The following is a 13,293-nucleotide window of genomic DNA, read 5'->3' as shown; positions in this document are numbered from 1 at the left end:
AAGTTTATGGGAAAAAGTGACCAAACAATTTCAGTTGCCTCCTTAGATAATAAAATTTACTCTCATGGAAAAGAACAATGATTGGAAATAAGGCAGAGATAGAAAATATTTGAAAATTTACAATAGGAAAATCATTATAAATAAATATAATAATAGGTAAAAATGATAGACTAAATCTTTTCTTCCAGTTTTTCATGATAGTGAAATTTATGGGTATGTTTAAGATTAAAGTGCTTTTTTAATACTAACTGTAAAAATTGTTTTTATTCATTTATTTATTTATTCTTATTTTCTTTTCTCTTTTATAGACTGGGCAACATAGCATAAAAATTGTTTTTAAAGCACCAGTCTACTATGAGAAATTTAGTTTTAGAATGAAATATAATGATTAGGTTGATTTTGAAATACTGTAACTTAGAAAAAATTTTTTTGATTTGAACATTAGTAATATCTAAATATATTCTTCTCATCAAGGAAAAATTTAAGTCAGATCAAGAAGCATCAAGTTCTTGACATTAATACTGTAACATTACCAATACAATGTTGATGTGTTTGGCTTATAATATCTGTTCTGCAAGTGAACTCAAATTATTACAACTCCTCTTATTTTCAAATTATTTGATTTGTAAAGTTCTTTCAATGGAAGATTCAAAGCATTTGATTCTGCTTATGATCAAAGCCAATTAGAATTAAAGTAGCAAAAGAAAGAGGAGGATATAAAACTGAGAATTTGACTGTTACTTACTGAGTCATCTGTGGCAGAAGTTGGCCAGCCTTCCCATAATTGATGGCGAACAGGGATACTTGTAAGGTCATAAACATTTCTCTTTACCTATTAAAAAGAAAGAGATAGCACAATTAAAATAGGATTTCTACAGGACTTATGATAGTTTCCAGTCAATTTATGTGACATAAACTGAATTTCCTGTTTTCTTCTAGATTCAAAACAAGAATTTAAAACAAGGAAAACACAAGTCAGAAAAATTTTATAAAAAAGAACAATATCAATTTTAAAAGATTTTCAATGAAGACTAGATGAAATAATAGTTGAAGAAACATCCCTCTTCCCTTGATTGTTTTTCAGCTCCCGGCTGACTTCCAAGTTTCTTTTCAGTCAACAAACTTCAGGCATATAGTTCACTTAGGGCAGACCGCAATTATAAATTTTTGTAAATTATTTAATTTTTTAAATGTGCAATGATTCAAACATATATTTCAAGTTTCTATGTGGGAGAGAGAAGGGTAGTGGCTTGGGGCGGGGCACGGGAGGAAAAACTTGAAGTTGTCTTTATTTTTTGATGTAAGTTTCAAAAATATAAAAATTTATTAATAGAGGTTATTTCTTTGAAATCACTCCCAAATTAAAAATAATTTCAATGGAATATTTATTAACATCAGAGCCATCCATTAATATATTGTTTAGGCCCTTCCTGAAAAGAAAATACAGCAAATGCTGTTAAAGATGAAAAACTGTTTTTCCCAATGTGCAATATTATACCTTCCAATTTAGGAGAGAAGGTAACTTACTAGAATAAGGTGTTGGAAGGTTAAACTCTATGTTATCCAGTAATTAAGAAGTATCACGTCTTTCCTTCAGCTTTTTTTCTAAATAGCTTATAGAAATTCCATTTTATTCTTTATTCACAAATAAAATAAATTAACAAATCATAATAATGGAGAGACCATTGTCTCTTCAGGTTAGTTATGGCATTATTACCCTATTGTAACAAATGAAGCTAGTGTTGAAACGTTGCCCATACTATGTTCTACAATAAGACTTCAATATGGTTCTTTATACTTCAACAAGTATTCATTCATGTTTTAAAAGTGCAGAAGTCTAAAGTATCATGTTGTCCAATTACAGCATTTTGTTATCACATTACTCTTTCTTATACATAAACACATCTAAGCTATCCTTCCACTGAAACAGAGATATATGTTCACTAGGGAAAGGAAAAACAAAACAAAACAGAACTCAATCTATTTTTATCTCTAATGTACACCTGTGGAAAAAAAGACTTAGTAAATGAGAACTGAGGAGCTTGGGGTATGGCTTGATCCCTACTCAATTCAAACAAACAGCTTTTCTTTAGAGGTTCTTAGCGATGGGCAGTCTACCATGCAATATTTTGTTTATAGTCAGTCACATCAAGTTTGGAAATTTTCATCAGTGATTATTAATCCAACAATTTAACCAAATGCAACTGGGCTAACATCTGATCACTTTCACCAGCTGAAACTATCTAGTTATGCTTAAACATTAGTGCTCTAAAGGAGAAAGGTGATCCACAAACCCAGAACATTGTATTAATAAAAAGACAGAGAATGGATAGAAGGAGTAGTATGAGGAGTCTTTAAGGCTTCTAGGCAAAAAAATTCCTGTTTTAAAATTGTTTTTGGATCATGTTGTCTAGATACACCAAATTTTATCAGCTATTTTTAAATAAAAGCAGGACAAATATTTGTATCTGTTGGAAAAGTTGCAAGGCTACCCCCAGCATTTGAAAGCATACACAAACAGTATGAGTATTTAAACAAATAACTTTGGAGTGGGATTCTTTAAATTCCACCTTAATTCCAAAATACAACAATAAGGTATTATGAAATAAACAGTATTTTCTTCTTTCATTAACTCATCTGTAACTGCACTGAATTGAATAACATTCCTTTGCTATTCTAAGCCTGAAAAGCATGTTCTGGCTATAGTGTTATGTTGGTATAAAGCACAACGCCAGACTGATGTGCTGAACAAAAGTGATCAAAGTTAGAGTAATGTTAGCCACTGCACAAGTATTTGGCTTCATTGTTCTCCCCAGAATGACATCTGTTAAGCAACTTGTCATAGAATACACTGGTTAATGCAGACAGAACTTGGCTGAGAGGGTACCATGTAAAGCATATTAGGCTAATGTTTAATTGTTCCAATGCAAAGGCTAAATTCCCAGAGTATGCTGAGATTAAGCCAAAAGAATTTTGTGTTGAACCACAATCACCAAACAACAATTTAAGTGAAAACAAATTGGTTTTTCAAAAATAATTACATGCTTATCAATACTGTAACCACAGGTAGATTTTACCAGTATATGGATGAAGCACAAGTGATAAGATAACAAATGCACCAAATGAGTGATGATTTTACTAACAGAGATATTAGAATTCCATTAACTTTATTAATGGTTATATTTAATTAAAAATTTAAACCACAATCCTGCAGGGAAGGAAAAAATCCAAAATGTAATCAAAACAAAAATTAAAATGATTCTCAAAAAAATTAGTATTCTAGAAAACCTGAATGATAAAATACAGCTGTGTATAAAATGATGCAGATGAATTTAAAGTCACCATGAATCAGATGAAGGACAGAGAGTACTCTCAGAGAAGGAGGGAGGATGAAGAGAGAAGGGGGCGGAGAGGAAGGAGGAGAGGAAGAAGGAGGAGAAAAGGGAAAGGGAAGAAGGAGATAGAGATGGAAGGTAAAGAGATAGAAAGAGGGAGATGAGAAGAAAAGAAAGAGGGGAGAGAGCAAGATAGAGAAGGGGGAGAGTAATTGACTGATTTGAGAGATGTGAGAGCATTTGTGAGAGGTAGGAAGAACACACACACAGGCTGGGTTGCTGTGGCTGGCATGCCCAGCTGCCATTATTGTGCAGCTTCTGATGGAGTTTCATCTTTAGCGAGTGTGTTAAATTCCATTTAAGGACAAGTGGCACTTCACAGGGTAACATTTCCTAAGGGCCTTTTTGTTTTACACATTTTCTTTGATCAGCATTGGCTCAAGATCATGCTGAACCTTCATAATCTTTTCAATTCTTGTTTTGTATTAAGCTCTAAATCTATGAGATTTCAAGCTGCTAAACTATGCAAATGTTTCAATTAGTTCTGAAGGAATTTAATAAATGCTTTGATTACCAGTTGAACATTAAAATTAAGTTACAAACTATACTGTACTTGGATCAAGAGTTCCAGATTGATGATAGGTTTTCCAGTTTGCTTTCTAGATTTTCTAAAGGGATAGTTTAATTTCTTCCCCATGGTTTCAGATAAGATTTGTTTATAACGAGAAAATATATAAATCATATTAACTTTTAACAGTAAAGAATTCATATGGTATTGATTTGTTTCCTTATTATTTACTTTTCATTGTTAATAAACATCTGTTTATATACTGTATTTAACGTAAAATGCTAAGCAATAGACTCCACTTCATACTTCCTCAGTGTCTGTGGAAATCCATGCTAAACACAGCACTAGGAAAAAGATCATTTTATTATGATCTGCTCAATATAAAATTATAAAAGTATTATATTTTCATTCACAAGATATTCATCTCCCGTAAAATTTGATTATAATTAACTTAAATTTTAAGTTTTATTTTTTAATTAAATTTCATCAGAAAAATCTTAGAAAAATAATTCTTAGGAAAAGTTACTCTGCTAAAGGCTAAATTTTGAAGCTCAGATCAGCCTCAAATGAGTTTTTGTAAACTACACAAATTGAAAAATATAAAACAGTAGATAACATTGTCAGCTAGAACAGAATCATTTCTTGTGAGCGAAATGTTGGTCAAACTACTGGAAAACATTTCAGGGAATTTCAAATGTCATTCAGGTATTAACCAAGTGAAAGCAGATTCTAATAATAGAAAAGTCACAAAGTTTGAGGTGTTGTGGCATAATGAGAGGCAGAGAACTAGATTTCTAATCCTAATTCTGCTCAGCTGTTACTGTGGGCAAATTGATGAAGCCTTTCTGAGATTCAGTTTACTTAACCTTAGAAGAGAATACAACATGGTGATTTCTGATGATTTCAAAGCTTTAAAATCCTATGATTTCATGAAAATATTGTAATTAATCCTAGGTACAGGAAAAGAAGTGCTAAATATATATAAGACAAGGAAGTAATGAGGGGAAAGTTTAAAACTATTAAAGCTAGAAAATGGGAGACAATAGTAGAGTTAATAAATACAGCAATGACATCAAAAAGGAAAATGGCACATAATTTCAGGTGAGAAATAAAGATATAAGCATTTTAGGTGAAATTTTTCTTGGATGAAGAAAAGTCTTAGTCTTTACTTTTATTACACTTTTTTTAAAAAAGCTAATTAATATTTTCCCCTTATGAGATCTCATTTAAAAATGAAGCTTGTCACACTGGTTTCCCAAATAACTATTCCATCAACCAAATGTTATCAGAGTGGCTATGGTTTTGCCATAATACTATTAGCTAAGTGATATAGTTTTAAAGTTTTATTAATTTATTTCAACATTTAAAAATTTGTGAAATCTGGCCCATGATTCTTCACATAACAAACATTTTAATAAAGAAAAACTCAAAATATTTAGCTGCCATGGGCTTAGAATACCTACCAGTTAGCACTTGATTTTCTAGATTTTCTGAATTAAGATACTATGGCCCATTATAGCCCTTATAAAAAGTACCCTGAAACTACAGACATCTCATTCTTTTATCATTCTTAGAAGAAAAGGCCTCTGGTCATATTAGAACCTGAGCTTATCCAAATTTTAAATATATCAAAATTTGAGCTCCAAGTATTTCACTCTATCAAATGATGTTCTGGTTAAGTTTGCTAAATAATAACAGCACTGAACAAGTAAGTATTTGTGTGTGTTTAAATCAAAATAAGGCATACAGGCTAGGCTTAGTTCCAGTTTCCTAGCAATCTCTGGTGCTCTGAAAGGCTTATAGTTAAGAAACCAATCACTTCTGATTTAAAGTGGGTTTTGAACACATATTTCATGTCTAAGGTCTTTTCTTTTTTTCTTTTTAAACATATTGTACAGATTTGTTTTACTAAGACGCAAGTTACAACCCTACTAAAAATCCTTCCTGAACAAAAAGCTCTTGAAACCGGATGGTGCAAGGGGAATGAGAAGGTGGCATCAGTAATCAAATGTTAATTAGCAAGCTTTTTTTTTTCCTTCCCCTAGGGCTGGCCTGTGTTGGAGAATTCAAATCAGAAATCAATGCTCCAAGTGTTTAACTATTACTTCTTCTCATTAACCATTTAAAAGACCTAACTATTCTCTCCTCATAAAAACAGTAAATGGAGACATTTCTTTTCTCAAATACTATCTTTCCAAAAACAATGAGGATGTTGTTTCAAGAAAACTATAAAATTGAGTTGCTTTCGGTCAGGCTTTGAACTGACTATATTCTGCACTTTTAAAACATCTTTTGGCTCTAAGTGAATTAATTCTTCATTCCAACAAGTGTAACTTAGTTTTGCTTTGTACCATACTTAAAAACTTATTTCATCTCTTACTTACCTATAAAGAAATTTGACAATTGGCATTTTAAGAGATTTACTAGGATGATGATGATAAAACTAATCAAATATGGAAACTGGTTTAAGTGCATATAATTGGAAATGGATTTTGGCCATCCTAAAAAAAACTACCAAGGATAAGACTTAGCACTTTCATTAGAAACATGGTTATATTCATAATTGCCTACACTAAAAGTTTGCCATGGGTGAAAATGACATTAAAATTCCAAAGTTAGATCACATCTAAAGTAACTGAACTAATAATCATGAATTTATTGAAATGAATTTGTATCCTTAATTAAAGGTTAAAGCTGGATTTTAAGACAAAAGACAATTCGTAAAGTGTTAAGAAAATGTTTATAGATCAACAAAGCTGACTATATTTCATAAATTGAAAAGAGGCTAAATTTTAGGAGCTTTCTGAAATAGAGGTTTATAGAAATTGTGAAGTTGTAGAAATTCAAATTATAACTGAAAAAAATTGGTCAATTATTTTTCTACAACAGTGGTTCACAGTGTGGTGAATAGTATTAGTACCACCTGGAAACCATAAGAAATCCAAATTCTGGGGCTCCACTGAAGATCTCACGTGTTGGACACTCTGGAGGCATTAATCTGTGTATTAATGATCCCTCTAGGTAATTCTTACCAAATGAAAGTTTAAGAAGCACTGCTTTAGGATGTGCAAATTGTATACAGGCTCTTTCAGGATAGCCATGCCTCTCTAGTTTACTGATTGTAAAATTCTTTGAACTCTCTCTAAGGTGGCCAGTCCCTTTTGAGAATGAATATAATTAATAATGATTTGTTACAGAAATTCTAGAAATGTTTTAAGTTTGTTTGGATAAGTAATTAGTCTAAGAAACAAATAAGAGAAGACACTACCTTTTTACTATAGACTTCATAGCATTCTTAATCTAAATTTCTGCTAATAGAAAATCTATGTTAATCTTCAGGTTTTCTGCCTCAAGCTTAAATGTGATTGCTTTCTGGCTGTAATTTATATTTAGAAACTGCAGTAAACCTGCAAATCCACAATAAATGATGTATTGGTCACACTAAATAAACTTGGAAGACACCTGTATATGTCAGCTGAATTGAAGAAATATCCCTAAATACCAGAGAACTATGTTTGAGACATATAAAAGACTAAACAGGTTATTTTTTCCTCTCATAGGTGAGCTGACACAAAACCCAAAGAAAAAAGGTTAATAGCCTATCAGTAAGTGAAGACCTTATTGTTGAGGGCAATATTTCCTCTCTGTACTTTTTGGAAACAATGAGGGAATAAAGTTTTTCCAGTTATTTAATGGCCTAATAAATACTACAGAAGCAAATGTTTCTTACTACCTGTAGTGAAAAAACAGTGGTCATTCAATAAAAGCTCTTAAAATTTCCTCATCAGTAAATTAATCAATTTATAATTCCTTCCAGGAAGGAAAACACCAATTGAAGTAAAAAGTCAATTCTAAAAATAACTGGAAAAATTACAGGAACATTTTTAGGAGTTTTACTTTAACCTAAAACCATTTTGTGAAGTTCAATTTTATGTACTTTAAAGATTGGTCACATAAATCAAGAAATACTGTGGACCAGAAATGTTTTGATTTTTAAGTCTGAATCTTTGTAGACAAACAATCTAACATAATGTCAGAAGCAATGTACTAATTAATTTTAGACATAAACATACATGCAACCAAATATTTAGATATAAGGATATTCCTTGCAGCCCTGTTTATCATACAAAATCATCAACAAAAAAACTAGCACAATCTACTATCCAATAATAGAATAGTTAAATGAATGAATGAAATACCATGCAGCCATTAAAGTGATGATGTAGAACCAGGGTCAGCAAAGAACAGCCCAGAGGCCAAATCCAGTCTGCTGTCCGTTTTTGCAAATAAAGTTGCATTGGAACACAGCCACATTCACTTGTTTACATTTATCTCTGGCTGCTTTTGCACTACTGGGATAGCAGAGTTGAGTACATGCAATAGAGAGTACATGGCTTGAAAAGCCTAAAATATTTATTATCTGGCCTTTTCCAGAAAAAACTTGCTGACCTCTGATGTAGAAGAATATTTAGCAACATTAAAAGTTGTTACATTATGGTAAATAAAAACCAGGTTATAAAATCATGTACATTTCTGTTTAAGTTATACATAGACATGTATGTATATGTATATATGTACACATAGAAAAAAGACCAGAAAGATAGAAAACAATTATTAAAATTTATTCCCTCTATATCATGGTATTATGACTCATTTTTAATTTCTGTGTATCTCTTTTATAAGTTTCTATTACTTCTACAACAAAAAAAAATTTTATTCAAAGTAAAGAAATGCACTTGGAGTCATGGGTTTTCATTTCAGCTGTGCCACTAATTATCTGAGTGATGCTCAGTTACAGAAAGAGGAGGAAAGAGAAAGGCAATTGAAGACGTATTAAGCATCATCTATAAACCAGGTACTATGTTAATATAGCATCCTCACAATAACATGTATTATTATTTTACATGTATTATTATCTTCATTTTTCAAATGAGAAAAGGAAGGCTTGGAGACAATAAATAATTTGCTCAAGGTTACTTCAGTTACTAAACAATGACATAGGATTCAATTTGGTTCTATGAAATTCTAAAGTCTAGATTCTTTCATGACTATGACCTGTCTTCTCTTAGCCTGAATTTTTCCCTTCTGTAAAATAGGGTTGCAACAAATTATCTTTAAAATGATTTTCCACCTGACACTTCTATAATTGTAAAATTTCTGATAGAAAATAAGAATTTTCTATGAGACCATTTACACTTAACTCTGAACGGTGGTCACTATGTGATAACAAGTGAGAGTGACCAACTATGGGCTAAGCCTCTGTCATGAGAGCAAGTGAGCCTTTTCACAGCTGTTGTGCTGCAACAGGCAATGAAGAGCAGTTACAGGCTGTCAACTTTGTACTTTTAAGTGCGGTAGGGGAAGAACTGCCCGAGTAAATAGTAACTTGTTATTGTTTCAACAATTGAATGCTGCCTTCACAGTAAGAGGGCAATTCTTGGTGTCACAGAGAGCTGGAAAAGAAATGGCAAGATAAAAAGTTTCCAAGGAAGATAAATCAAGGTAAATAAATTGAGAATACCATATTAAAATAGTAAATAAACTTTATCATATGAGGATTAGCAAAGGTTCTTCCTCTTACAAACTTCTGGCCAATGCCTTCTGAGTCTCCCTTACCCCTTACGAATATAAAGGTTTTGGCTAGAATAAAATACGAAGACATTCACACTATACGTCTGCTACTTCTACTTGGCCAATGTACAGTAAATCCATTATGTCCTATCTTGTTATTCCAGTTTTCTCTCTCTCAACAGTTGGGCACTCTTGCCAACACCTCTCCTATGCTTTTGATCTGGACAAGCGAAACTCTTATTAGGAACAGTTAGCTGTGTTTTATTTGCAATCTTGTCTAAGTTCTAAAATAAAATTATATCTACAAGAAAGAAGATGTGGGGCAATGCCAGTAATCTACTCTGCCAATTTGTTTTTTATAGAACTGCATTTCCTTTTAATTTTGATTTCACATGGGTAAAACACACAAGCGCACACATGCACAAACATAGACAAATTAATCTACTTGCCTAAATGTCATTCATTTAGTTAATGACTAAGTCAGGATGATAATGCAGATTTTTAAAAATTCCAAATCCATTTATTTTTTCTTCTAGAAAATGTGTTTTTTCTTAAAGAACAGACCATTGCTTCTATAGCAAACTTCAAAATTTTTTAAATGCTGATAATCAATGTTTTTAGCAAAGAACCATCTCTATATTTTGATAAAGGTCATATCTTTTCCCACTCTGGTAGCACCACATGGATGCTCAGACATGATGTTTACATTTGCTTTGCTGCTTTCTGTTGCCTATGTAGGCCTTTGCCTTTATTTCAGATGTGAAAAAAGTGGTGGGAACCATCAGCAACAGAACCTCAGTCTATAATCAGGTCTCTCATAATTTTATCTTTTCTTGTTAACAAAAAAATGCAAAAAACAAAGACAACAAAGGGACTTAGTGTTGGGGTCTGCCATGAATACTAAAGTGGCCTGGGGGTGTGGCTCATCAAGTGAAAATAAACCATTCAAGTCATCCACATCAAGAAGAAAGTTTGGGAACAACTAGGCCAGTGTTTGCATTTGGGGCCCTGGAGTCAGGAGAGTTACATTTCTCTACACTCTGATTAACTAAGGCACTAGAGACAACCTACTTAACCTCTCCTTTAGGAAATATTAAGTAAGCTCCTTCAAAGAACAACCTGAGAGATATTTAAAAGTATGTCTGGTCAGGTTTTCTGATTCTAAGCTATATTCCAAGATCAGCTTTCAGCATTCTCTCTCTTTCGAGATAACGTGGGTGGGAAGGCAGACAGGATATCTTAAGAAAAGCAGTTGCCTTGACCAAGAGAAAAGCTATAATAAAAGGATAGGCACCAAAATTGTACACCTAGTTAAGTTTAGATAAACGAGATAGAGTTGGAAACTGGCTCCAAACAACTTATTAAATCTTATCAAGTGAAGTGACAGCCATGAATGAAAGTCTAATACTGCACACCAAACCCTAACTAAGGACTTACCAATGCTCAAAAGCTTCATGCAACTGACTTTTAATTAAGAAAGTAAAATCTAACCCAACGATTCACTGTTAGGGCTGGTTCTGAAATGTAGATATAGCTAGTTTAGAAAGAAAATACCAGAAATACCTTAGCATTCCCACTTTATGTATTATTAAGATCAGAAAAAAATTTAAACACTTGATTCATTAAATAAGCAGACATTCTAAATAAACTGCCTGAAGTCTCCTGCTAAAAAAAATTACTCCTATTTATTCATTAACAAAGCTATTCCTTAGCTCATCCCTGCCATAACCTGCTCTATTCAAAACCATATGGGAAAGGACATTAAAAAACCGCCACAAACCATGGACTTCTGGTATTAGTGCTACACACAGCATACCCCTATTCATTATTCTACCTCCCTTGTTTAATCTATCATTAAGATTCAGTGACCCCACACTAAATTTAAAGCAGATCCTTCCTTCCTCCCATGCCTAAATTCACATACTTTTCTAGTTGGGGATGCCCTCAAGTATTAACAACTCTACGGGGTTTCTCTAATCTCAGCTCTGAACTATGTCATGCTATAGAACCAAGAAATTGCTGTTTTACATCTCTAACTATGGAGGCTTCCATAAAAAAGGACCATATAATTTACTTAATAAGATAAAGGGGGAAAAAATCACCATTTAATAAGTATTTTTTCACTGTATATGGTAAAGGAGACACATGGAGACACTGTCATATGCTGTGTTGTCTTAAAATGAATAACACCTAGAGGCATTACTTCAACTGTATTCATCACAGAACTTAACAGTTTTAAATAACGGTAAAATTCTCAGGTGTTGACTATCCTAATGGATGGCATAACAAGAAAAAAGAACATGAAAATTTAAATATATAGTTGATAAAGTGACCATTTGGGGGAAATAAGATTTTAAGTCAGCAAAAGTTAGTATTTCTAGGAAATATTAAGCTCGATTTCAAAATTACAAACAAAAAAGTCTAATGACAATGTGACAAAATAAATGGTAACGAATTATGTATTTAATGGTCTACAAGAGCTAACATAACTTTCTGTGATGACAGAAATGTTCTTTATCTGTTCTGTCCAATACGGTGGCCATTAGGTGCATATGGCTACTGAGTACTTTAAATGTAGGTAGTATAAGGAACAGAATTTTAAATTTTAAAAATTTTAATTAATTTAAATTTAAATTGCTAATCGTGGCTAGCAGCTACCCTACTGGACAACATATTAAGATTACTTAATAAAGAATATAGAGCCACATAAAAACATACCATTGATAAAAGTATAATCTTACATGCCTTACTTCATTCTTATTTCATTGTAGTCCTTGAAACATAAAGGTAAAAATACTGCAGCTAAAATAAGTTTTCACACTTTTATTTTTATTATTTTTAATAATGTTATTTTAAAATAGCCTGAGAACTATCAATAGAAACTATATGGTTGAGTACCCCGAAATCAAAGAGGGATAGAATACATGTAAATAATACCTTACTTGGGAAAAAGCAGGGCAATAATGGACTGTATAATAATAGTTAATAGTTAAATATTCTTTAGTTAAAAATGTTAAGTTTGACTTATATAGCTCCTAATTATGTAACCTAGGGTCTAATTTTTTATTAATTCATTAACAAAATGATTATCCGAGAATGAGTACAGTGACTTAAATGTTACTATAATAGTTTGTGTTAACTGCATACCTGGCATTTTTTTGTTGAAGAAAGTGATGATTCAGAATTAATTCCTTTTTTGGGGTCAAAATCCTTAAAGCATTTATGTATTAGGCTAAGAGCAGATGAAATGGTTGCTATTGATCACTACTAGTCTCAGATTCAAATCCTTTATCAATTCAACAGGTGCCTACTGAACATCTATCACTTAAGTGACTACAATACAGAAAAGAAATTGCTGAGTGAACAGGATGCTTTGGGAGCAGAGCTCTACACTCCCTTAAGGAATTTAATAAAGTTGGAGAGAAAATACCTGAATAGGTTTTTATCATACAACTACACCTCTTACAGGATTTTTTAAAAAAGTAAACAAAATGACTGAACAAATGAATTTAAAAAATGCAGATGGAAAAAAATGTAGATGGGACCAGAGAAAAGACTTGAGAATTAAATATAAAAATTTCTGCTGGGTTCATGCCTGTAAGCCCAACACTTTGGAAGGCCGAGGCAGGAGGATTGCTTGAGCCCAGGAGTTCAAGACAAGCTTGGGCAACATAGTAAGACCCCAACTCTACAAAAAATAAGGGAAATTAGCTGGGTAGGGTGGCGTGCCTGTAGTTCCAGATCATCGGGAGGCTGAGGCAGGAGAATTGCTTGAGCCCAAGAGTTTGAGGATGCAGTGAGCTATGATCACACCACTGT

The 13,293-nt window shown here is 32.5% G+C and overlaps 1 protein-coding gene across 2 annotated transcripts in view; it reads right to left on the bottom strand.

The window, feature by feature from the left end:
• The window catches only part of FAF1 (Fas associated factor 1), a 446,948-nt gene that overhangs the window by 205,815 nt on the left and 227,840 nt on the right, over positions 1-13,293 (bottom strand). For both annotated transcript variants that reach the window (XR_006734185.1, XM_045548070.1), the window contains exon 8: positions 746-832. Coding sequence is in view for 1 of the 2 variants with exons in the window: in XM_045548070.1 (XP_045404026.1) it covers positions 746-832 (87 nt within the window). In the remaining variant the exon portion in view is untranslated. The remainder of the gene's footprint in view (positions 1-745; positions 833-13,293) is intronic.

Source organism: Lemur catta, chromosome 3 (assembly GCF_020740605.2).
Source record: "Lemur catta isolate mLemCat1 chromosome 3, mLemCat1.pri, whole genome shotgun sequence".
In the NCBI taxonomy this organism is placed as follows: domain Eukaryota; kingdom Metazoa; phylum Chordata; class Mammalia; order Primates; family Lemuridae; genus Lemur; species Lemur catta.
This window is presented reverse-complemented; position numbering and strand designations above follow the sequence as displayed.